General features: G+C 52.2%; 1 protein-coding gene across 2 annotated transcripts in view; it reads left to right on the top strand.

Moving 5' to 3' along the window:
- Positions 1 to 26,123, top strand: part of LOC138521813 (butyrophilin subfamily 1 member A1-like) — a 299,199-nt gene that overhangs the window by 92,993 nt on the left and 180,083 nt on the right. For both annotated transcript variants that reach the window (XM_069634930.1, XM_069634929.1), the window contains 2 exons: positions 173 to 520; positions 4,816 to 5,094. In XM_069634930.1, coding sequence (XP_069491031.1) covers positions 173 to 520; positions 4,816 to 5,094 — 627 coding nt within the window. The remainder of the gene's footprint in view (positions 1 to 172; positions 521 to 4,815; positions 5,095 to 26,123) is intronic.

A 26,123-nucleotide genomic window follows, 5' to 3' on the forward strand; every position in this document is an offset into this window, starting at 1 on the left:
TAGCATAAGATTTCATGGGACTGCTTCAGAAATAGAGAATGCCTATAATATGGTGACCATATCTAGATTTATCCCAGATGCGAGATGTGGAGGGAGCTCCCCCTTGTTTCAAATGTTTCATGGTGTGAGGTATCTGATGTTAATGAGTGTAATTTCCCTTTTTATCTCTCAGCAAGTATTTCGGTCATTGGCCCGGCCCAGCCCCAGGTCGTCCTGCCCGGACAGGATGCTCTGATGCCGTGTCACCTCTCACCCAAAATCAACGCTGAGAACATGACGATTCGGTGGTACAAAGGCCATTACTATGATGCTGTTCACGTACGTCAAAATGGACAGGACTCTAACGAAGAGAAAATGGCTGCCTACAGAAGGAGAACCGAGCTAATTCGTGGAGGTGTCAGAGTTGGCGATCTGTCTTTGATAATACGCAACGTCAGTTCTTCTGACAGCGGCCAATACTCGTGCTTGTTTGATGCAGGAGCCTTTTATGAAGAGGCCACGGTGGAACTGAAGGTGGCAGGTCAGTGGCCTGTACATTAAATGTTAATGTTATGTTAAAAGACATTTATACTGCGCGCTGTCACCACCAGAGTGGTCCCTGGCGTTCTGGCAGATCTGAAAGGTAAGAGGGTATGATGGGTTAGTAGGGTATAGCGGGAAAAGGTAGAGCGAGAGTTGTGATGTGACAGCTTCAGTTCGGTAAACACTTTGCGCTGAGCATGGGTGTTATTTACGGATTGGTAGACCCTCAGGTGCTGTTGTGCACACATGTACTATGCATGGTTTGTTTTGTTGCAGTGTGGTGAAGTGCATGCGGATTGCTGTGCATGGATGTGGTTGTGTTTTGTTTAGCGTTTGAGAGGTGTATGCAGAGAGTTGAGAATTTAGCGGTTGGGTTAGTGCGGTTACCTTGTTGCTTCAGGCATCTGTTTTAAGTGTCTGCCTGTGCTGTCTGCTGGGGTGTTCCGTTGTGGGTCCCTCGCCAGTGTTCTGCGCATAGTAGTGGAATGTCTCTGTAATTGTTTAGTGGTCGGGAAGGTCGTGAAAGGCCTCCCCCCTGCCCCCACACCTTGCTCGAGATCAGAATGGTTGTGGGTTTGCTCTTAAGGTGTCAAAGGGGGTCTACCTGCTATCGCCTCCCTGAGCTCTGGGGCGGGGTCCCCTCTCTCCGAATTTCAGCCGTTCCCTGTCCCCTTGGTCGAGTTCTTGGTTAATGGGTTGCTAGTTCTTGGTTATTGCTCCCTCGTGTGCAGCTTGGGTGCCTATCCCTTAGGTGCTGCCTAAAGTAGGGGTTTGGCTTGGGAGTGGGTATATCCTGGGCTCCCTCCCTTCCCAGCTACTTCCATCCATGTGCGCTTATTGTGGTGTTTTTATTTCCAGTGGTGTCTTTTTTTTTCTAGGTTACGTCTGGTTTTGAGTTGAAGAGGCAGGTTTTAAGTAATTTTCTGAATTTTAGGTGATCCTTCGCACTGCGTATTTCTTTCGGAAGGGTGTTCCAGGTTTTTGCTGCCAGATGAGAGAATGAGGATCCCCAAAAAGTTTTTCTTGTGTATGGTTTTGGTTCCAGGTGGATGTCGTTGCTTGATCTGAGTGCTCTTGTTGGTAGGTAAATGGTTATTTTCTTTTGTAGGAATTCTGCTCCTTTGCCATGGATTGCTCTGTGCGTTAGGCCCATTGTTCTGAACGTTTGTGTCGTGAGTTGATTGTAGTGAAGGAATAAGAGAACTCCGTCCCCAAGTACTGCACAGAGAGAACTCAAGATCACTCTCTGTGCAGTCCTTGAGGCCATAGGTGGAAGGTGTTGAGAGACCGGAACCACAGAACATTGGGAACCCTGAAGCCGCTGCAAAGGAATCGGTTATTAGTAACAAGCAAAAATAGTAACCAATAGGGTATAGCAGGCGAAGGAAGGAGGCTTGCCAAGTGATGGTAGTGGGGTCGCTGCTAACAATGCGAGGCTGAGGCAAAGGGTCCCTGGGGGCACGTGTGCAGTCACCTCAGATGAAGTTGAGGGTGATGGGGTGCCCAATGGAGTGTTAGTTAACACTAATGGTCCACCTGTGACTTGAGCTGCAGAGCGATGCCAAGAATCCATAGTGTAGCCCAAGGAAGTACTTAATGGGCAGCGGGAGTCCAGATAACAAAACCCAGAACAGGAGGAAGATCCGATAGAGTCCACAATAACAGTCCTGAAATCCGTTAGCAGCAATGAACAGTCCGAAGCAAAGTACCAGAGGCAAGGGGGGGCGATCCAAAAGAAGTCCTTGTAACAATCCAAGGTTGTAGGTTTCAAAAGCAGAATCAGGTATGTGGCGCCAAGCAAAGCGTTCAAAAGAACAGCTGTGAAGCGATAAGCCTACAGCAAATCAGCGCTTTTGTACCTGTTGCTTCATCACGTGACGTGCAATACCCTCAGGCGAACAGGGATTCGGGTCACATGGTCGGGAGTATGCGGTCACGTGACGCGGAAGTGTTTGTCTGTATCTCCTGGGTCCCAGGCGCCAGGCCAATTGCCAATGGAAATACAGGCGCAATCGGGAATGCACAGCATGCCGTGCCTGTCTCTGAGGGCTACCTAACTGCACACGTGAGTCCCAACCCAGGTGAGGAACATGTGCAGAAGTGGTTGAGCTATGGGAACCACAGGGGTGATGGTGGTGTGTGCAGGAGCAGGAAGCGTGACATGTTGGCAGCACATGTATCCTTAGCAGGAGAAAAAAATAAACTGGTGTCAAGAATGGCACTCTGTCAAGAGATGGCACAGGGTACCCAGGTAGGTTTTGGGTGGCTGTGCTGAAGTAAGGTAGCAGATAAGCACACACAGCAGGAAGTTCAACAAGAAAGAAGAGTAGGAAACTGTAGCTGTGAGCCAAAAGGGGCAAAAGATACAAAGGTACAAACAAACTGGATTCCCTCTTGGGGTGTATGCTGAAATGGGAAAGAGTGTTCCACGAACCTTAGGAAACTCCAGCCTTCTGCACAGATTGCTATAACAGAGGCCCACGCTGTGTGCTCATGGCTGGGAACAACAGCAGTGGGTGTCTGTAACACTGAAAATGCGACAAGGGAAGGGGCAGAGGTTGCCTGCCAGAAACCAACAGGCAAGCTCTGTACAAAGGGATTACATAAGACACATGAGAAGACAAGAACAGATATATCCAGCGAAAAGGAAGTCAATGAGCAATCTAGCAGAAGGAAAAGAAGGAAAGACAGTTAGACTGAAGTAGATAACCAAAGGTGGAGTACAGAGGACTCAAGGAAGAGAACAAGGGAGCAGCAGTCGGGAAAACAGAAGGACTGCAAAGTAGGAAGCAGGTCTGCAGTCAAGAGTGGCACTAGGTTCAGGCAAACTGTAGTGGACTGTGGAGGACTGTAGTAGGCTGCAAGGCAGGGAGTCCAGAAGAACAGGACAGAGAGAGATTAGTAGTAGGCGACAGACAGAGAGCCCAAAAGAATAGAGCCGCGAGGTAGGGAGCCCAGAGGAGCAGGGACGTAGGCAGCTAAGTGTAAAACAGGCTGTAAGGCAGAGGAGTGTAGCAAGCCGCAAGGCAGGGAGCCCAGAGGACAAGGGCTGTAGGCAGCGGAGGGAGAGAGGATGCAAGGAAGGAGCCCAGAGGACAAGGACTGTAGGCAGCGAAGAGGTGCAGGCTGCAAGGTAGGGAGTCCAGAGGACAAGGGCTTGGAGACAGCAGAGGGTTGCAAGCTGCAAGGTAGGGAGCCCAGAGGACAAGGGCTGTAGGCAGCCGGAGTGAGGTAGGCTGTAGGCAGGGAGCCCAGAGGACAAGGACTGTAGGCAGCCGGAGTGAGGCAGGCTTCAGGGCAGGGAGTCCAGAGGACAAGGACTGTAGGCAGCCGGAGTGAGGCAGGCTGCAGGGCTGGGAGCCCAGAGGACAAGGACTGTAGGCAGCTGGAGTGAGGCAGGCTGCAAGGCAAGGAGCTCAGATGAGCAGGGCAGCAAGGAGTGATCCCAGAGGACTGTAGTAGGCTGCAAGGCAGGAAGCCCGGAGGACAAGGGCTGTAGGAAGAAGGCAGCGGAGCGAGATCGGTTGCAAGGCAGGGAGCCCGTAAAGGGCACTGGATCAAAACAGGATAATGCAGCAACAGGAACAGCATACAAAGTAGAGGGTCAAGGCAAACAGGAGCGGGGAGATCTCTAGATGCAAGACACTGTGCTCCTGCAGGCAGCTGCTTATATACAGCCCTGCCCTGTTCTGAGGCAGGCTAATTGACAGCACCTGGAGCAGCACACCTGAAGACAATCTGCCTCCTCCCTCTGTGGTCCTGAGTAGGGGGAAGCATCACTGGCCGCTAGAGCTTCTGGGGATTGTGGTCCCAATAACGATGAATGAGAATAGCCAGGAATTGAGGACTGTAGCCAGGTGCATTATAGTAAATGTAGTTAATTGAATAAAATAAGACAGAACCAAAGTTGAGCAAATGAAAATAAAAGACCAAGGCGTGAATAGGAGTTGTTCAAAGAGTATTAGAAGGATCAATGAGTACCAAGTAGTCCATGATGGTTGCCAATGCGTGCGCCAGAGGTGCGGGCATGACAGCTGGGGTGATGTGGTCCCTTCGCGATAGTTTGAGAAGTCTGGCTGCTGCATTTTGGATTTGTTGCAGTTTCTTCAGCAGGTACACCTTGAGCTCTGTGTCAGGTTTTTATCCTGGCAGTGCACTTGGAGGAGATGGGTTGCATATCTTATGGGGGTGGGCAATGGGAATGCCTTTAGGGCTTTTATGAAGGAGTTGATGGTGGTGCTGGGTTTCCGTTGACGAAGGCGATTGTTTCTATGTCTTTTCCTTCTCTTTCAGCTGTGGGCTCCAGCCCGTTCCTCTATCTAGAAGAGTCCCAAAATGGCGGCATTCTGATTGCATGCACATCCTCGGGCTGGTATCCAAAACCTGAATCACTGTGGAGGAACGACAATGGGGATAACCTAACTGAATCCACCGAAGTGAAGAATCCAGGACAAAGCAGCTGGTTTCACATTAAGACGACCCACATTATCAGCGGTGATTCTCAAAAACTCTCCTGTCGCATCAGAAACCCTGCACTTAGTCAGTGGAAGGAATCGACGATCCACATTTCAGGTTAGTAACTGGCAACGCTGTCAATACCTCAAACATACAAAAGGGGGGAAATGGATAACTACCTGATTTCTTGTATTTTTTTAACACAGGGAGTTAAGATATTTGTTCTTGAAAAGGTTTCAAAATAGTACTTCCAAAACTGAAGATAGCCATATTTTCATAAATGGCCTTGATTGGCAAGACATTGTACTTGGAAAACAACACGCACGCAGATAGTCGTTAAAAAATAGATTGGCATGTAGGACGTCAACATGTTTTTTTTTGTATATGGCTAGCACACAGCTGAACACTTTTATCACTGCAGTCGTCTCATGCTCACTAAAGAGGAGGGGGAAAACACATGCATGTCCGGATGTAGGATGGACACTAATTGAAATATGCAAGACAAGTTGATCTCGGGCGTAGGCCAACAGAAAGTAATGATGATCCAGAAAAAGTTCAGTGCTCTGTCAAAATTTCAAATCCAGTGTCGGAACCAGTGATGAATGTAGGGATTCACAGACTGGATGAAAAGCAATCATTTTAGGGAGTCTGACTTTCTAACTCTGCTTGATGACACTGGTTGGTGCTCTGTTTTGAAATCTTGTTTTTTTTTCCTCTGAGAACCTCGGTTTCATTCTACTTATTTTTTCACTTTGATAGCTTGTCTCTATGCCCTCCTTCCCTCTCCTCAATGCCTTAATATCATGCCCCTGAAGCCATGTCTTTTCCATGGATTGGTGTCCAGGATCACAAGTACCTGTCTCTCCCGAGGCAGATGGCCTGCACTAGTCCGTACTGCAGTGTAGCATTAGATACAGGCCCCTGAGTGACCTGGAAGCCCTTTTTGTTGCTTCTAGTTACCCTGTGTGTGTATTTTTATTTACATGTCGCAGGCATTTTACTAAAACAGCATGCTGCTAACTGCTGCCGCAGTTACTTGTTCATCACAGTTACTTAACCTCTGTCGCAAGCCAGAAGGAGGACTTGGACCAGAGGACATGTCTGAGTGTAGCTTTATTTAAATAAAAAGGAAAAATGCATAACTGACCCCATTACTAAAAGGCAGTTCCCTTCCTAACCAAACAAAACTAAGGTGCTCGTCTAAGGTCAAAATGAAATAATAGTCCTCGATCCAAACCTATCTACTAAACTGGCCCTATCACTTAATAAAACGTAAAAGGAACATATGGTGGGCCCTGCACTCTTGGATCCTCCCAAAGTTTTCTCAGTCTTCTCTGACCATCCTCCTGGATCTTGATTCAATGTTAGGATTAAGAACATTTTCTCTCAAAGCAAACAGTTCCTTGCCGTCTTATCAAAATGTTCCTCAAAGTTCCTGTTAGGCAGAAACCTGTGCAGTTCCCTTAGGGACCACTGCAAAAAGTTTAAGACTACAGGTGTTGGCAGGAAACCCAATTGGTAGCAGTCTGCACCACCCAGATTTACCTGGTAGCTGTGGCTGAGCAGTCAGACTTCTTTCAAGAAGAGTTAGGCAGTATATAGAGTATACACATTAGGTATAAAAATACAGTAGCACAAGCAAACACTGACCAGAGCTTTGGTATAAAAGTATATAATTATTTATTTAAAAACAGACTTGTAAAAATACACTGGCACTAATATGTCAAGCAAGTTCAAACACAGTCACTAGAAATATATACACCTCCCTGATTAATTACTCGACAAGTCTTAGGAAAAGAACACCACTTATCAACACAGAGGTGAGCGCTTAACCAAGATGGCACTCCAATAATTATTTAAAAAGGGAGAGAAAAGGCAGAAATAGTAAAGCACACAATACCAACAGTTTTAACAGAACCACAGCAAGTCAAAGGCAGAGTCTACTGTCGAGCAAAAAGTTCATAGGCCAGGCCCACTCTTGGAGAGAGCAAGGCGGAATGTGCGTGAGATCACACCGTTGAAGTACACTTTAAAAGTCTTTGCAGATAGTTCAAAAAGGAGTTGGATCAGTTCAGAAAAGTTAGTTAACAGGTCCCAGGTCACCCCAGGATAGAGAGTCAAGGATTTACGGGACACCTTGAACAGTCTGTTGCAAGGGAGACCAGGCGGGACACAGTACCTGAAATGGTGAGAAAGCTCCAGCGGGGGCAATTGTTCCTGGCAGCGGGTGCAAGTCAGTGCTTCGTCCAGGGGAAGAGAAGATCTCGACGTGGAGGAAAGCTGGAGGTCGTTGCACTGCCAGGGAAGAAACCAGCCGCGGAGTTTCCCGGTTAAAAGGTACTACCCTTTTATTCGCAGTAGTGGTGAAGCGTGGCTATCTGGCCGCCGGGGTGCTTAGCACGGGCGATTCGACCACGAGACGATCCAGGAAGGCGAAAAGAGGGCGAACTGGTTAATCCCACCAGCTCAAAGGAAGAAGACTCTCCAGGAAGAAGATCTTCTCTGTCGGAAGTGGTGAGTCGGTTCAGCAGGGCTCCACCGGTGGTGTCGTCGTTGCAGGTCGGCTCAGCTTCTCCCTCTTCGGATTCTTTAGGTCCTGTGGCGACTTCTGAAGTTCCAGTCCCCAAAGCCCTGCTTTTATGCAGAAAACCCCCATTCATTAGTCCTAGCTGTCACTCAAACATGCTAAGTGGTGAGCCGGGGCGGCTCACCACTGGGCCAATCGCACAAGAGTGCGACTTGAGTTGCCAGTCCAGGGTGCCTATTCCCCCTCCCACACATCCTGTAGACCCAGACAGAGTGGCACCACTTTTGGAGGCTTCTGTGCAGAAGACTGCCAAAAGTGGAACAAAGGGGTCGACTTGGGTTTGGACTTACAGAGGCGAATACAAACGCCATTTTAAAACCGAGTCCTGTCAAAAAGACCCAACCCGGGAATAAATATTAAATAAATAACCCGGCGGTATCTTTAACATTGCACCGAAAAAGTGGTGCGTTTAAAATAAATGGGAAAATCCCATAGGAAATATTCCGGTGGAATATTTTGCTTGGTAACCACTGCCACCACCCAGAAGCTCGACGAGGGGGGACTGCACAGTGCCCCCTCGAAAAACAGATCCGGGGGCAATCTAATTACCCTTACCAGTACTTCCACCATGTGATGGTTTATACTGGTTCTGTTCACAATTTAAGACTAGTAAAGTCAATGGTGACTTAACATGCCCTGGGAGACAGTAGTCAGTCCCAGGGTATGGAATCTATATTTGGGGGTCATTATGACATCCCTGTGTTACTTCACTGAGGGTGCTGTGTAACACACTTACCAAAAACACATGAAGCACTATGGAGTAAAAGACCCCATAGCCCATAAAACACATTACAAAGTCAAAGAACATTCTCAAATCATGCCTAATAGTGGGAGAAAAAGAGTCTCACTCTTAGCAGGAGAAAAAAATAAACCCCAAAAATCCAGCAAAGCTGCTGGGGGAGTCACTAGGTTTGGGAAATTAGCCTATACAGAGAATTCTCCCTAACAGTTCCCAAATGTTTGAAATAGTCTCTAGTTCCTAAATAAAAAAGATCCAATCTTGTTTATGTGGAAGGATATTTCCTTGATCCCTTTCGACCAACTTGGCTGATCTTCCACACTTCGATCAACTTTTGGGTGCTCTTGTTCTCCCCTGGTATGTGCGGTTTTATCTGTTTATTTTGCCCCTGTGGCTTATTTGTGGTCCCCTGATCCTGAATGTCTATTAGCTCAATAGGGTCTCTGACCCGTTTCAACTTCGGACTCTTAGTTTTCTTGGGTCCTTGTTACCCGGGTATGGGAGTAGTTCCCTTGTGTTCTCTGGTTCTCTGACCTTTCTTGAGTTTGTGTTGCTCGGGTTTCTCTGGCTCCAGCAACCCTTGGACTACTTCTTGTTCTCTCACTTCTCTCAGATCACTGGGACCATTCCTGGTCCCTTTCCAGTAACTTGGTTGATCTCTTCATACTTCAACCAACTTTAGGGATGCTCTTGTGCTCCTGTGGAATGTTTGTGTCATTCTGCTTGTTTTGCCCCTGGTGCTCGTTTGTGTACACCTGACCCAATATATTACTTAGTTTGCTAAGGTTTCTGTGACCCGTTTCTGTCTCTGATACTCTTAGTGTTCCTTGACCCCTGTGACCCTCTTTGGCTTTTTTACTTCTCAGGTTCCTGCAAACCTTTATTTCATCTCTCTCTCACTCTGGCTTCTCAGATCTCTTTGACCCTTTCAACCTTCTTTTTTCATCCTTCCTCCGACCGGAGCAACCCACCTATCTTCTGTATGGTGTTCCAGCATGGATGGTCTGTCTTACAAGTGGTAGTGGCGTTCTTCACTGCTCTCCGCTCCTCACCACTGGATGCTTCCGCTCTTCATATTCCGCTCATCTCGACTTGCTGGCTCTCCGGTTGAGAGTGGAGTACCCAGCCCTTCCTTCTTCCTGGACTCTGCATCGCTTTACGGCTTCTGGGCTCACCACGCCCTGGACATGGCTGCACCTCCAGGTACGGTTTGCTCTGCATAGCCTTGGCCCCTCCAACCAGGTGTGTTTCCTCTTCGGACGTCCCAAGCCTCACTCTGGCACCCACATCCTCTGTGTTGCAGCCGGCTCCGCTGCTCTGCGTAGCTCCTCCCCTTGCCAACATTCTCATGTCTGGGACTCCCTTCAGCATTGGGATTCTCCTCCTCCATTCAAGGGTCGTTGGCTCTTTTTTCTCGCTCCGGCATGGAGAAGGGACATGTTGTTCACCACGGATTGCCAAACAGGTATAGGGTTCAGTATTACCTTGATCCAAACATATAGATGGCATTGTCCTCTTTCCTTACTCCCATATAGGCAGAGTGGATATTAGATATAGGGAGTACCCCATGGGAATGGGATTTTTTTCCCTTTATTGTAAGCCACCCCCAGTGAGGTCATGTTTGCCCAAACCCCTATGGATGGTTTTGCAGAGAGGGCTCATCTCCCTAGCCTCTGAGAGGGTGTCTCTCCGAGGGCAAAAGGGATAAATTCCCCAGATCCATCCCATACCCCTCCTGTTAAACAGGGGCTCCCCTCTTCCTAGACTACTGTTTTCTTAGGGTAACTATTTTCCCAAATCCACACAGGGTGGTCTTTCTTTTTACGAAACGTTCCCAAGAGGATAAGGAAGAGTACTTCTTGGAATGATTCTCTGGCTAGGATGTGTTAACTGGGTCATAAAGGTTGGGAAATGCGTACCTATGATTACTTACTCCGCTAGGCCTGGCACCACTGCAGCTTTTAGCTTGATTGGGCAACCTCTAACGTCTAGGGTGAGGGGAATTTTGGGATAGATCTAAATCCCCATGTACGCAGGTGATTCTTACAGCTCCTTCTCTTTCCAGCTCTTCAGGGTAAACTAAGGGCCTCATCACAAGTTGGGCAGTGCGGTAAAAAATATTACTGCACCGCCAAGTATGAGTTTGGCGTAAAGTCAGAGAATTAACCTCCAGCTATGAGCTGGAGGTAAGCCCGCCGACTTTCTGCTAATTTTTGGTGCCATTACCGTGGTGCTTTATTTCAGCCGAAAATGCCCCATTGAATCCAAAGTACTCAGCAAAAATGGGGACTTACACCGCCACTTGTAATCTGCAAGTAATAACACTGGACCAAATGGCGGTAACGGTAATTGCGTAGGGCGGTATTCCGGCAGAGTTACAGCCGGAATACCACCCAACTCGTGATGACCCCCTAAGTGTGACCGTATGGTGGTTTGTTTGTTCCTTAAGTCAATTAGAGATTTAGCCCTGATGTTCTTGACTCAATGTCTTGAGTTTGAAGGGCTGAGGAGGTACAGTTGCAATTCTCTGCCTCTTCTGGACTTTCCTCCCTTTCTTCTCATTCTCCTGATCATTCCTATCTCCATGGGTTCTTCGACACGATTTTTAGGACAGGCCCGGGTGAAATGACCTCTTTCTCCACTGTAGGAACATGTGGTTATGGTGGAGAGAAGAGGTTTCCCACTTCCTCCATCTTCTCCTGAGTTTCCCCTTTGTTATATGACTGGGGCAAAAATGGTCTCCGGACAGTCTCTTTCTTCGGGTTTAGCCTGGTGGGGAAGGGTTTTTTTTGGGCCGTCTTTAGGTTTCTATAGAAGATACTCGGCTTGGTGGTTTAGGCTCCCTTCCTTGATCCCCTGGTTTCTCAGTATTTTTACAATATTTAAATGCCTTGGAGTGCGCATTGGCTATCTGAATAGCCGTTTCTAGGGAAGGTTGGAGTTGCTGGAGAACTGCCCTCTGGAGAGATGGAGGTAATGCATTAATAAACAGCTCCAGTGATATCTGGCACTGTTTTCTTTCCCCACCATTGACTATTCGTATTCTTCCGGCTAACTCCATCAGGCTTTCGTTCGAAAGCAAATGAGTATTCCAGAATTTTAGAGAAGGACGGCCTGGCTCCGGGCAACTAAATTTAATCTGGGCGTCCAGGAACGCATATTGGACCTTCCGTTTGAGGTTGGCAGCCTCTTTGACTCCACCACAGACGAGGAGCTAGATAAAAAGAAAAACAGTTTGCAAACTGCAAAGTCTTTATCCTTACGAAGGCCACGCTCAAGGCGTACACCCACTCGCAGCAATGCTCCGACAAGGAGCGTACATACGGAGGGTTCCGTGGATTCCAAGAGCGGAGGTCCAGGCAGCCTGACGAGCAGCAAAAAGGGGGGAGTAAGGGGTTTTTCCAGTCACCCCTCTTCCGCGACAACCTCAGAGGGAAAGAAGGCATGACACGCCCCTTGGGGTCCACATGTCTCCGGTGGGGGTCAGGCTTGCTCTCCACGCACAGTTCTGGCATCAGAATTTTGCAGACCTCTGCATCCTCTCTGTAGTATCCACGGGGTACTGCATACCTATCCCTTCCTCTGCTCCCTCCTCCCCTTCACTTCCACAGATTGGGACAGCAACTCTGTTGGCGAAGATCTGGTTACTCGTCGTGAGCTAGGCAGTGAAAGAAGTCCCAGCCTCCCAGCGAGGAGCCTGGCTCCCTGGGCGATGCATTTCATATTCAGTGGTACGGCATGACAGCATACGCCTTTCCGCCCACACCGCTGGTCCACAGGGTGATATGCAAGATAAAGGAGTCTTGCCACCTCAGCGTCATTCTGATAGCTCCATGGTGGCCAGCGAGGGCATGGTTCTTGGAGCTGCTCAGCCTCTCGGACAGACCACCCATTGACCTTCGACGGGCCCAGCACATCTTCTGGCGCAACAAGGGGACAGGGTCATCCACCCGTGCCACTGAAATTAGCCTTTGCAGCATGGTTCCGGAGCAGGTCACGCTAGGGCGCCTCGGCCTCTCACATGCTAACCTAGAAATCATCCAGGGTGCAAGGAGAAGGGCTACCAGGACCCAGTACAAGAGTAAGTGGACTAGGTTCTGTCACTGGGCAGACTCATGTACGCTGGACGACGTGCTCTCTTTCTCGGCGCACCTCACACACTCTGGCATGCAGTTGGACACCTGCCACACGTATTTGGCGGCCATAGGAGCCTACAGAAATTCGGAGGAAGGGGTCTTTTCTTCTTCCAAGCCGATAGTCAAGAAACATTTGATGGGCCTCGCCAGACTCTACCCGCTCATTAAGAGGCCACACCCAGTATGGGACCTCAATGTAGTGTTGGGCGCCCTGGCGCACAAGCCGGTTGAGCCAATGGCCTCCGCGTACATCAGGCTGGTCACCATTAAGACAGCCTTGCTCGTGGGCCTCACTTCGGCTCGCAGAGTCAGCAAAATCCAGGCACTAGTTGCCTCAGAGACCTATACTACTTTTCACACGGATAAGGTAGTCCTGCGGACGCACCCAGCATTCCTACCTAAGGTACCTTCCGCCTTCCATCTAAACGAGGAAATAGTGCTGCCTACGTTCTTTGCCGAGCCTAAGGACAAGGCTCAGATGGTTCTACACTGTCTGGATGTCAGACATGCTCTGAAACTTTACCTGGACAGGACCAAGAGCTTCCGCAAGTCGGACGCACTGTTTGTCACCTTCGGCGGGCCAAGACCGGGGTATCAGGCATCAAAGGCCTCTATAGCATGATGGATGGTCTCGGCCATCAAGGAAGCATATGAGGGGTAGCATAAGCCACTTCCAGCTTACATGCACGTCCATGCGGTCAGAGCCAAGGCCACGGCCGTCGTATTCAAACGACAGGTCCCGTGTCAAGTCAAAAGCAGGGTGGCCACCTGGGCAACTCCTTCGGCTTTCTGCAAGCATTACTGTTTGGATGCCGGCTCTAGATCAGACGCGGCTTTCGGACAGGCGGTTCTCACGAGGGAGGGTCACCTCTCCACCCTAGGGCTACACTCAGTTGTAATCGCCCATACAGTAGGGAGGAAAGGGGACGGGACGTAAGAGCAATTATAAGTTACTCACCTTAGTGACTAACGTACTCTTAGTCCATAGTCCCCTTTCCTCCATACGTCCCACCATCCTCCTCCCTAATAAAACTGGTGTCATTAGACAATGTTTTTTTTTTATTAATAAAACATTTTTTATTGTTTTACATTCAAAACAACACAACAACAGCTTGTGTGGATTAGCATGTCCTTCCAAAATTCAAACATTAACAGATCAAGTATCAATCACCCATGACATTACCCCAGGTTTTAGTGCAATCCGACCATATCCCCCTCACTGCACACAACAGGGTCCAGCCGGTTCTAGGGTCCATTCTCTTCCCACCTTCCCCATATCTTGTCCGCCTTGGTAGGGCATCCTCTGGCAGTATATACTCGGTGCTCTATAGTGGCACAAATGTTCATATCTGTTGCCCATTGCTCCATCGTTGGGGACTCCGGGGCTCCCCATTTTTGCGCTATGTTGCGCTTCATCAGTCCCGCTGCTGTGTTCAGGAGCAGCTTGCCCCATTTAGTAAGTCCAATCTCATCTGGAACACCCAAAATGAGAATCTTCGGGTCTAGTGGTATGCGGCACGCCAAGACATTGCCGAGTACAGTACAGCATTCACTCCAGAAGGTGCGGATTTGGGGGCATGCCCACAGGATGTGGAAGAAGGTCCCCTCCTCATCCCCACAGCGGAGACAATTCGGGTTCAAGGCTCTCTCCCATCTATATAGTATCGTCCTGGGGTAATAGACCCTGTGCAGGATCTTTAATTGAACCAGCCGAATCCTGGAAGAAACGGCCACCTCCCTTGGGTGCATTAGTACTTGGATCCAGTCTTCTGGATCTATCACCCCTACATCCACCTCCCATTTAGCTTTCGGGGTCGTGAGTTCTGGCGTAGCAAAGGATGTAATAGCATTATATAGGATGGAGGTGCATTTGGTGGGGATGAGAGCTGGTAATATGTTACGCTCTATTGGTGTGTAATCCGGGATATTGGTGCCTGCAGGTATGTGGTTTCTTAGGGCGTGGGCCAGCTGTACATAGTGGTATCGCTCAGTGCCCGGGAGTTGGAATTTTTGCTGGATAGTTTCAAACGAGGCTATGTCCCCCTCCTCAAGAATGTCCCCAACCCTCAGAATCCCAGCCCTTACCCATCGGGGCCATGGTTGAAGCTTCTTTATCTCGGGCAGGTTACAATTTCTCCACAGGGGTTGTGCCACAGTTACACTATTTTCCCACCCAACGAATCTATGCGCCTGTTTCCAAATCACAATAGTATGAATCGTGGTCGTTGGTGGAAGGGGTCTCGGAAGAGTTTGGTATAGCAGTTGCCATGGGTCGGTATCGTGCATGGCTGCAACCTCGGCCTTGATGTGGGGGAGTTCCCTATCTCCATGAAGCAGGTCGTTGACCACTGCCAGCTGTGCAGCCCAATAATATGTTTGGAGGCGTGGAGCTCCTATCCCACCTTCCCAGACCGATCTTTGGAGCGTAGTTAGCGCTATCCTCGGCTGACCACCCCCCCATATTAGTTCCCGAAAAAGGGATTCAACCCGCCTAAAGTCGGAGTCTGGGATCTTTAGTGGGGCATTTTGTAAGACATAGAGAAACCTTGGGAGAGTCATCATCTTAAAGAGTGCGGCTCTTCCCATGGGCGTAAGAGGAAGAAGTCTCCAGTGGTGGACGTCATTGACAAAACGGTCAAGGACCGGTTGAAAATTGTGTAGTGTGTATTCACTCAGGTTTGTGGTCACCCAGATCCCCAAGTATCGAAAACCTTGCGGTTCTGTTCGGTACGGACATTCCCGAGGGTCAGCCTGCACATTGCCTTTCACCGGGAAGGGAACTGATTTTCCCCAATTGATTTTAAGCCCACTAAGGTCACCAAAACGGGTAAGCATCTGCGTCACCTTGGGGCAGGACCGAGCTGGGTCCCCCAGGTAAGTCAGGAGGTCATCTGCGTACAAGGAGACGCGGTCCTCATGTCCTTCAGGCCATCTGAACCCCGTCCATGCAGCGTCTTGGCGAAGCCAAAGGGCTAGAGGTTCAATTGCCAGGGCAAAGAGAAGGGGAGAGAGGGGACAGCCCTGTCTCGTTCCCTTTCCCAACGGGAAGGACCGGGACGGCCAACCATTCACTCTGACCTCCGCTCGAGTGTTAGTGTAGAGTAATTTCACCCATTTCAAGAAGCTGTCTCCGAACCCCATACGCCTCATGACTTCCCAAAGGCAGTCCCACCTAACCGAGTCGAAGGCCTTTTCAAAATCTACTGGCAGTAGGGCGAGAGGGGTGTCAATGATCGGGGCCCGCTCCAGCGCCAGATGGAGCCGGCGCAGGTTCATACGCGTTGATTTGTGTGGCATAAAGCCACATTGATCCGGGTGGATCAAGGTATGGATCACTGATTGCAGCCGGTTAGCAAAGAGCTTAGCAAGAACCTTGGCTTCGCTGTTAATTAACGAGATAGGCCGATAAGAGGCGCACTGTTCCGGGGGCTTATCGGGTTTGGACATGACCACAATGGTGGCTTTACATAGGTCAGGTGGGAGGGTGCCCTGGTCGCGGGCGCCAAGAGACATCCTGTAAAGGGGGGTCGCCATTTTATTCCCTCCAAGTTTTTGCCAGGTCTCTGCCGGGAAACCATTAGGGCCCTGTGTTTTCCCTGTTTGGAGTTGCGCTAGGGCTTCGGCTATTTCGGATTCAGAGAGATCCGATTCTAGCTCCTCCCGTTGTTGTGGTTTCAGTGCTGGGAGTGTAATTTCATCCAGTAGGGTCGGGTCGAAAGGTGCTGTCGGGACTCGGTAGAGTTCCACGTAGAACTGGGCGAATGCCTCTGCTATTTCAGCATCCGTCTGGTACCCAACACCACTCGGGGCAACAATCTCCCTGACATGACGTCTCCCCTCCTCCCTCCTCTCCAGCCAGGCCAGCATTTTGCCCGCCTTGTCCCCCAGCTCGTATATCCTCGCTCTGGTGTCCCAGTGGGCCTGCCTGGCATTATCTAGCATGATATTTCTGAGGGTTTCTGTGGTTAGTTTGAGGGACCCTTGAGTCTGCGGGGTAGGGTCAAGAATATGCGTGCTTTCGGCCTGGACCATTTCAGCCTCTGCCTCCACTATTTTTTGGAGTCTCTCCCGCTTTTTGTTTGCTATCCAGGAGATGATTTCCCCACGCAGCACCGTTTTATAAGCCTCCCACACCACCACCGGGTCATCCACTGTTGGTATATTTATGTCAAAGTATTCATCGGACACCTCCGTAAGGCGGTCTACCAATTCTGGGAAGCCAAGGTGGTAGCTGTTTAGCCTCCACGTTCTAGGGGGGGTTACAGAGTGCGTTCGTATTTCAATCAATAGGGGGGAGTGGTCCGAGATTCCACGAGGGAGGAATTCTGCGGATATTGCCCTGTATAGGTCTGTGTTCGGGACCAGGAGGTAATCAAGTCTAGAGAGGGAGCCATGGGCTCCAGAGTGGAACGAGTAGCCTCTATCTTGGGGGTGTAATTCGCGCCACACATCTCGGAGGCCTAGGGCGGACACAAAGTTGGAGAGTTTCGTGGGAACATCCGGGTTACGCCCTCTAAGATGGGTACGATCCATAGCATTGCACATGACATCGTTAAAGTCTCCCCCCAGGACCCATCGATCTGGGTGGTGTTTCCCTAGGAGAGTGGTGATATCCTCCAAGAATCCCTGGCCCAGTCCGGGTGGGGAGTATATTGACACAATGGCCAGCGTTTCACCCCAGAGTGAACCTAGAATGAGTACATAGCGACCCCTTGGGTCCAGTTCCACAACTTGTGGGGAGAACGGGAGCCTCTTGTGTATAAGAATAAGGGTGCCCCTGGATCCCATCGTGTACCCTGCATGGAATGCGGTCCTGTAATTTGTTCTCTGGAAAAGGGTGCAGTGTGTTCCCGCTAGGTGCGTCTCTGATAGAAGGGCCAAGTCGGGAGAGTGCCTATTCAACAGTTGTTTAATCAGACGTCTTTTAATCCCAGAGCCCATTCCGTTCACATTCCAACTGAGCAGCTTAAGGGACCTGGGGCGATCGGGTGGGGGTGGGTGTGTTTGTGGGTGTGTCATCTAGAGCTTCCCGTTAGAGGGCACGCAGGATGCTTGGGTCGGGAGAGCTGCCTCCCTTTGGTGTGTCTGTCGGGAACATGGTCCCAATACATAGTACAGCAGGGTGTAATGTGCAGAGGGTTGCACTTAGGTCTGTGGTTGGACATGCTATGGATCCAGACTAACAAAGCAACATTAAAACTTTCCCTTTCATCCCCCACCCTATACTCCACCCCAACTTGAAGTACCTGTCGCCCGAACATACAAATACAACCGACTGTCAAGGGACAGTCAACTCATCAACCTAGAACTATTCCTCAAGTGGTATAACTCTACTTAGTCTTAAGTTGCCTTGTTCCGGCCGTGGGGGTTGCGTGGTCTGGGCCGTCAGTTATACAGACATCGGGTTCACAATTAATTCGCTGTTAACATGGTCTAATAACATGGTGCCGGGTCTTAAAGCGTAACTGCGAATGGGTACCTTATTCTCCATTTCAGTCATTGTCCCTGTTTGGCTGTGCCTGGGGTTGGTGTTGCGGGAGTTCAGGAGGTACCCTGACTCGTCTCGGGCGATTCCTACCGTTACCTTGTCTTCCGTCTGGCCTCCAGTCACCCTCCAGGTGTCTTGCTGCCCAATTCCATGCCTCAGCTGGGTCCGTGAAGTGCACAGTTGTTCCATTAAAGTATATTTTCAGCTGCGCCGGGAATAGGAGTCCGTATTTTACGTTGAGGGTCTGGAGACGTTTTTTAAGAGGGCCAAAGGATTGTCTAGCTCTTTGCACTTCTCTAGTGAAATCTGGGAAGAAACCTATCTTGGAGCCGTTGAACGTTATAGTGCCCTTGGTTCTGGCCATTTGGAGTATTGCATCTCGGTCTCTATAGTTCAGGAGTTTTGCGATCACTGTGCGGGGTGGGGCACCTGAGATTTGCCTGCCAGTTGGCATTCGGTGGGCCCGTTCAATTGAGAAGAAGTTCGACAAGGTCTTGGGGGCAAAGATGTCCGCGAGCCATTGCTCTAGGAAGAATTCCATGCTTGCTCCTTCCGTTTTTTCCGGCAGACCGAGGATCCGAATGTTGTGTCGTCTTGCCCTGCCCTCCCCCTCTTCCACCCTTTCTTCCAATGCTTTGAGGCGGGCTAGTGCTCCTGACATTTGCTGGTTCATTGTTCTTAAGTTGTCCTCTGTTTCAGATATTCGACCTTCGGCTTCTCCAGTACGGGCTGTGAGTTTTTGGAGGTCGTGGCGTAATAATGACACCTCTGCGCTGATGCCATCCATTTTCTTTTCCATGGAGGTTCTCGAGCTTGCTATGGCGTTCATGACATCCTTCAGCGAAATGTTCTCCTCTGTTTCTGGTGTTGCGCTAGTACTGGATTGCTCCGGCGGGAGGGCTTGGGCGGGGGTCGTATACTGCTCTATTTTGCTCTGCGTTGTCATGCCCCTTGCCTTATCCTTCCCCATATCTGAAGGTATGTAGTGGACCGCGGCAGGTCGGCCCCACTCACGCACTGTTTATAAGGCTTTGTGACGTATGTTCGTTAAGACGGTTTGTAGGGCGGGTAGGTACGGTACCCCGTTCCGGAGCTGGTAGGATATGTTGGCGCCCAACGGTTGATGGGTGGGTTGGTTTGCGCACTTGGGGATTGCCCCCCTTTTCCCCCCCGTACGCCCCTTTCCTTGTGTGTTCCGTGTGGTGTCTCCGCAAGGACTCTACTTCTCTATTGCAGCAATGTGTGCTTGATTGTTGGCCTCTAGTTGTGGCACTGCTGAGAGGTCAGTCTGCAGACTGTGTCTCAAGCACCCAACCTCAGGTCACCTCAGGTCTGCAGGCACTCCAATCGCTGCTCATGTAGTGTTTATTGATGGACACCACATTGGTATTGTGGCTTAGTGCGTCGTTTCAGGCGCCGCGGTGCCGCTCTCCCAAATCCGCTCCCCAGGGCCCCAAACTTCCAACAACTTTCTCGCTCCCCCCGGAGCCGCTCAGTCTCTATCACGCGGGGCGGGGTGTGGAATCATGCCTGCCTCCGGTGAGACAACGCCTCCGCGGGGGCCGGATTCATGTGCGCCCGAAAGCACACCGCAGGATGTGGCCGCTAGCAGCGGGGCCCGCCTACATTCCCACTTGCGGGCAGCTCCCGCTGTGCGACTCGTTCCGCCCGGCAGGGGTCCCCGGGCTCGTGTCTCCCCTCCGCCCTCCAGCTGGGCAGGGTGTCTGTCTTCCTCAGTTGGCGCCGTGTTACGCGTTCTCTCCTCGTCTGCCGCTCCGGCGGCCAAGCGCATCCGCGGGGGATGCGGGGGACGGGTTCGTGTGCGCCCGAAAGCACACGGCAGGATTTGGCCGCAAGCAGCGGGGACCGCCTACCTTCCCAATCGCAGGCAGTTCCCGCTTGTACGATTCGTTCCGCCCGGCAGGAGTCCACGGGCCCGTCTCTCCCCTCCGCTCTCTGCTGTTGTCTTGCGTGGCTGCTCCAGGCACCAGCGGGGCAGGGTGTCTGCCTCCTGCAGTTGGCGCCGTATTACGCGTCCTCTCCTAGTCCGCCGCTCCGGCGGCCATCTTGTCCGTTGTCGGCGTCTCGGGCTTCCCGGACCAATTGCGCCTGACTGGTGCTGCGGTTCGGGTCGGTAGTATAGCGACCTGAGCGTCCAAGGTTCCGCTACGCCTGGATATAATTTCCGCCGTTGTGGTGCCCAAATAACAGGATATCTCCAGGATTTGGCTGACGGCCGCGGGAGCTCCGAGGAATCACGTCCTCATCCCGTGCTCGCTGGCCACGCCCCCGTCATTAGACAATGTTAAGATATTGTCGAAGCGTCTATGGGGTCTGAGGTGTGGCGCCAGAGGGCGGAGTCAGGGTAGCACATGCTCCCAGGGCCGCACCCCCACGCGCCTCTAAATTTAAAGGGGAAGAAGGTTTTATTCTGACAGAAAAGGTTCCGTCTTCCGTCCCTAGGGAGGGACGCCCATACAGTATGGAGGAAAGTGGACTATGGACTAAGAGTATGTTAGTCACTACGGTGAGTAACTTATAATTTTTTTTAAAAATATCCACGTCTTTGGGAAAGAGCTGCTGCCTCAACCTCAGTGAGGGAGAATACCAGGGAGAGGGTTGCAGTTCTACCAATAATAGAAGGGTTAAGATTAAAATGAGAAGTATCAACATTATCTATCCTGTATAGTGCACCAAAATACGCCTACCCACCTTCTAACTTAATTTCATTGTTTGGCCTACTCTCATCCTCAATGCAAGAATTACGAACCAATTTCCAAAAGATCTTATTGTTCGATTGGGCTGCAGCAATCAAGTTTGCCCATGCCTGTTGTGCTTTGGTTCGAGTTAACACTTCTTTATGACCTGCCCTTTCCCTGGCCACAATGTCACTATGTTTCCCCCTCATTCTTTGGACTTCACTAAGAAGGGCTCTCTTTTCCAGCATGGGGTCTGGCATGGATTCACATGCTCATGAATATTCCCCGTCGTCAGGCTGGGAATCCTCGGTAAAGAAAAAACCAGTATCAGTTTCGTTTCTGATCTGTCTTTCGTAGTAGTAACCAATCACTGATCTCTGCGTCATACTGACCACAGCCAATGACTGCCCTCTACCTAAGCCCCGCCTCCGGCAGCCATCTTCAAATTTTTACCGCACGTTCAAGTGTTGGGATCCTCGTGCTATTGCTCTCGAGCGTTAGTGCTATTTTTTCACGGTTTTTTTTCTCAAAAACTTCGATTTTTCGGTCAAAAGAGCCTCAAGCTCCACCGTTTCTTCATCCGATCATCGGGGACCCGTGTCGGATTCGTCTACGCCCCTCAAGGGTGAAGATTTCGTCGAGCCACGCTTTTGGAGGACTCCAGAAGTTTCTCAGGCCCATCTCGGACATGGCCCAGGAGAAGGGAAGCTCAACGCCCGGAAAGCTGTTCAGGGTCTGCCCTGGATGCCAGCTTCAGAATGTCTTTAAGGAGGACGAACACTCCTTTTGTCTGTACTGCCTACATGAGGACAAGACACACGTGGAGAAGGACTGTGCGTTTTGCGGCAATATGTCGGAGCGGACCATGAAGGACCGCCATCAACGTCTCGCCAACTGGCTGGAAGGGAAGAGCCCGTCAGGCGAGAAGAAGAAGAAGAAATCCGAGCGGTCTTCTAAGACCTTTGAGGACGCCCCGGCGACGGGGGTCCAACACAAGGCCAAGCACCGTGAGTCCGCTGGCACCGGGAGCGCCGAACGGTCAGGCTCTACGGGCGCCAGGCAGGGCGCATCCTCCCCGGCACCATCAACCACGAGCCAACGCTCTGGTTCGGGTAAGAGGAAGGCCGAGCACCCGGGAAGCTCCTTGAGAGGACCCGGTCGAGCTCGAAGGCCCCATCGGAGGGAGAGCGAGGCAGTGACCCTCCCCCCAAGGAGAAGGCGGTGAGCGCACTTAAGGTGGTGAAAGCCTTAATCCATCCGGCCAAGGCCTCTATCGAGACAGTCGCGGCGGCCCTGGCTCAGCCTGTGGAGGCTACACCAGTGGTGGCGACCTCGGGGCTCAGAGTCTCCCTGCCACCGCGAAGGGAGTCCTCTTTTATGCCCATCGACAGGACCCCCGTGAAACCTCCGACGGAGAAGAAAAAGGGGGGGCAGGAGGTCGTCGTGGATTCGGCCTCAACCTCTGAGGAAGAGATGATCGAAGTCTTAAGCCACGGCGTTGGCATGGAAGAAGACCAGCCCGTCGGGAGGGACCCCGACGTGGGAGACGACGATAACGTCGAGGGTGCTGACGGGGCCCCTGACCGCCCGTCGGAATCCCCTCAACCAGTGCCGCAAGACAACTCGGCGGCCATTTTGTTGGCTATACAGTCCTTATGCTCAGAGATAAGGACGAGACTACCGTTACCACCAGCGGAGGAACCGCTCCCGACGGGGGACCCGGAGCCAGGCCCTTCTGGGAGCCCTCCCCCTAAGAGAAGAAGGATTCATCCTCCACCTCCTTTTCAGCCATCGCGCCCTGTTCAGCCCTCCATCCCGTCCACGACTCGTGGGGATGATGCGGGGACTGACACGGCCGCGACGGGTACGGACGACGAGGTTTACGACGAGGATCTGCCGTCGTCACCTCCCACCCGGGCTTCCCCGCCCAACGAGTTTGGATCGTTTCACTCCATGATCGCCAGGGCATCCGAGCTTTTCCAGCTCTGCCCGGAAGAGAAGAAGAAGGAAGGTTTCCTTTATCAACGGCGCGAGGCCAAGAGGAAGACGGTCCTCTCCGTACCTCTACTGGATGATATTTGGGATGAGGGCCTCGCCCTCCTCAAGAATCCATCCACGACGCCGGCTAGAAGGGATCGGTACGAGAAGAAGTACCGGGTCCCGGACGCGGCCCCCTTGTGGCTTCGGGCACAGCCGACCCCGGACTCGGTCGTCTCTGCGGCGGCCAGGAAGAAAGCGGGGGGGGGGGGCGCGGCCTCTACGTCGACCTGCCCGCCTGACGGCGAGGGAAAGAAATTGGATACGATGGGACGCAGGGTCATCTCGTCTGCAGTGACGACGATTAAGGCGGCCAACGCCTTGGCTATCGTAGCCCGCTACGACAGGGAGTTGTGGTACAAACTGGCCCCCCTGCTGGACTTCCTACCGGACGACAAGAGGGCGGATGCCCTAGAGATCTTGCAGGAAGGAGAGGTGGCGTCGGACCACGCCATTACGATTGCGACGGACATCGCTGACACTGGATTTCGCCTGTTGGGCAACGGCGTGTGCCTTAGGCGGCGTGGATGGCTCAAGGCTACTGACTTCCGAGTCTTGGACATGCCGTTCGACGGTAACAACCTGTTTGGGAAAACAGTGGACGATTCCCTTCAAGCCATCAAGGCAGACACGGAGACGGCCCGGGCTCTTGGGGTTCTCCAGCAACGGCGGCCGCCCTTTCGGAGCGGCGGAGGCAAACAGGGTGCCTCCAAAGGTTCCGGCGGCGGATTTTCCACCTACCGTCAAGCAGCCCGTTCGTCGTCGCAGGAAGCTTACAGGGGACGAGGCAAGTCAGGCGGACCCCGCCGTCGTCGCCAAGGAGGTCAAGGCGGCAAAGCCTCGTCGAAGCAGGACTGAACCGGCCGTGGGGTCGGGCCCCCACCGAAGCACCCCGGTGGGAGGCCGGCTGGCGAGCTTCGTCAGCGTGTGGGAGTCCATCTCCACTGACAGTTGGGTGCTGGACGCCCTAGCCCAGGGTCACGCGCTCGAGTTTCTAAAGAGGTGCCCGCGTGTCCCCCCTGTGGCCAGGAAAGAACATCACGTCCCTCAACTTCTCTTGGAGGTAAAGGCGATGCTCAAGAAGGGCGCCATCGAACTCGTCCCAAAGAGGCTTCGGGGCTCCGGAGTTTACTCAAGATACTTCCTCGTGAAGAAGAAGACGGGAGGATGGCGTCCCATCCTGGACCTACGACGACTGAACAAATTCATCAAGGCACAGAAGTTCCGGATGGTCACCCTCCAACACGTCCTGGATCAGCTGGAGGAGGGCGATTTCCTGTCGTCGTTGGATTTGGAGGATGCCTACTTCCATATTCCCATCCTAAAGGGACACCGAAAGTTTCTCAGGTTCGTGGTCCAAAGGCGTCACTATCAGTTCAGAGCCCTTCCCTTAGGACTGAGGTCGGCACCCAGGGTGTTCACCAAGTGCCTCGCACCGGTGGCGGCGCAGCTGCGCCGAGAGGGGATCCACGTCTACCCCTACCTGGACGACTGGCTCATCCGAGCGAAGATGAAGGAGCTCGCCGTGGAGCACACGGCAAGGACCGTCCAACTTCTCACGGACCTGGGATTCTCCATAAACTACGCCAAGTCCCACCTGGTGCCCGCGCAAGACGCACTGTTTCTGGGAGCGAAGCTCGACACAGTGTCGCTTCTGGCCTCTCCGTCGGAGGAAAGGACGAGGGCCATTTTGGGCAAGGTGCAGCGGATGCTGGTTGCGGATGCGGCCAGAGTGAGGTCCATCAAGTCCCTCCTCGGAATGATGTATTCTTGCATTTACCTCATCCCTCTGTGCAGGCTCCGGATGCGCCCGTTGCAGGAGTTCCTGGACGCGCGCTGGATCCAGACGAAGGGCAGCTTCGAGGAGAGGATCACACTCGACGAGAGTTTCCGACGAGCGATCCGGTGGTGGGGCACCTGCGCGCATCTGACGGCGGGCATGGATTTCCAGACCCCCGGCCACTAGGAGACAGTGACCACGGATGCCTCCCTGGAAGGGTGGGGAGCGCACACCGAAAATCTGCACGCGAGAGGCCTTTGGCTCCCGACGGAGAAGTCCCTCCATATCAACGTCCTGGAGCTCCGTGCAGTGTTTTGGGCCCTCAGGTCATTCCTTCCGTCCCTCAAGGGCAAGGTGGTGAGGATCTTCACCGACAACACCACCACCATGTTCTACATCAGGAAACAGGGCGGAACCAGGTCCCCAGCCCTGTCCAGGGAGGCGCAGGATCTCTGGCATTGGGCCGTCGCTCAAGGGATGTTTCTGGTGCCGTTTCATCTGGCAGGGATAAAAAACACCATCGCCGACTCACTCAGCAGGGAGCTGCGCTCGTGCCACGAGTGGGAACTACGACAGGATCTAGTGGACCGCCTCTTCCGACGGTGGGGCACACCCCAGATCGATCTGTTCGCAATGGCGACGAACTCCAAGTGCCGGAGGTTCGCCAGCAGGTTTCCCCAGCCGAGGAGCATGGGCGATGCTTTCTCGTTCCCCTGGGAGGGCCTGTTTCTATACGCGTTCCCTCCATTGCCATTGCTGATCCGGCTCATCAACCAGCTCAAGAGGTCACGGTGCAGGATGATCCTCGTCGCACCTGCGTGGCCCAGGCAGATATGGTTCCCGGACCTTCTGGACTTGTCAGCGTCCCCGTCAATCAAGCTGCCAGTGGACGCGTATCTTCTCTCCAGGGAAGGAGGCGCCATCCTCCATCACGACCCGAAGTCGCTGAACTTGCAGGTCTGGCTCCTGCAGCGTTAGAGTTTGGAGGATACGACATACCGGCCGACTGCAGAGAGGTTCTTGCAAAGGCCAGGGCGTCCTCACCTCTTAAATGCTACGGACACAAATGGAAGAGGTTCTCTGTCTGGTGCCACGCACAGAAGATTAACCCTCTACGGATTACGGCCCCCCAAGTACTGCCGTACCTACTGACGCTGGCCAAAGCTGGACTGGCGCACGCGTCCATCAAGATTCATCTTGCTGTGATCTCCCGATACACCAGAACCACGGGGCGGACGTCTTTGTGGTCTCATCGTCTGGTGAAAGAGTTCATGAAGGGACTGTTCAGATCGTTCCTGCCGGTGAAGGCTCCGGCCCCGGCGTGGGAGCTCAACGTGGTGCTGACCAAGCTCTTGGACCTCCGTTCGAGCCTCTGCACTCGGCTCCGTTGAAGTTCTTGTTGTGGAAAACAGCGTTTCTTGTGGCCATCACCTCCGCACGACGGGTGGGAGAGATCCAGGCCCTTTCCTGCAAGGCCCCGTACTTGACTTTTCACGACACGAGGGTAGTGCTCAGGACGCACCCCTCCTTCATGCCCAAGGTGCCGTCGGACTTCCACCTCAACGAACCCTTGGTGTTGCCTGTTTTCTTCCCGTCGCCTTCGTCGCCGGCTGAAAGGACTTTGCACTCGCTGGATGTGGCTAGAGCGCTGTAGTTCTACGTGGACCGCACAAAGTGTTT

Source organism: Ambystoma mexicanum, chromosome 13 (assembly GCF_040938575.1).
Source record: "Ambystoma mexicanum isolate Mex_15411 chromosome 13, UKY_AmexF1_1, whole genome shotgun sequence".
Classification (NCBI taxonomy): Eukaryota; Metazoa; Chordata; class Amphibia; order Caudata; family Ambystomatidae; genus Ambystoma; species Ambystoma mexicanum.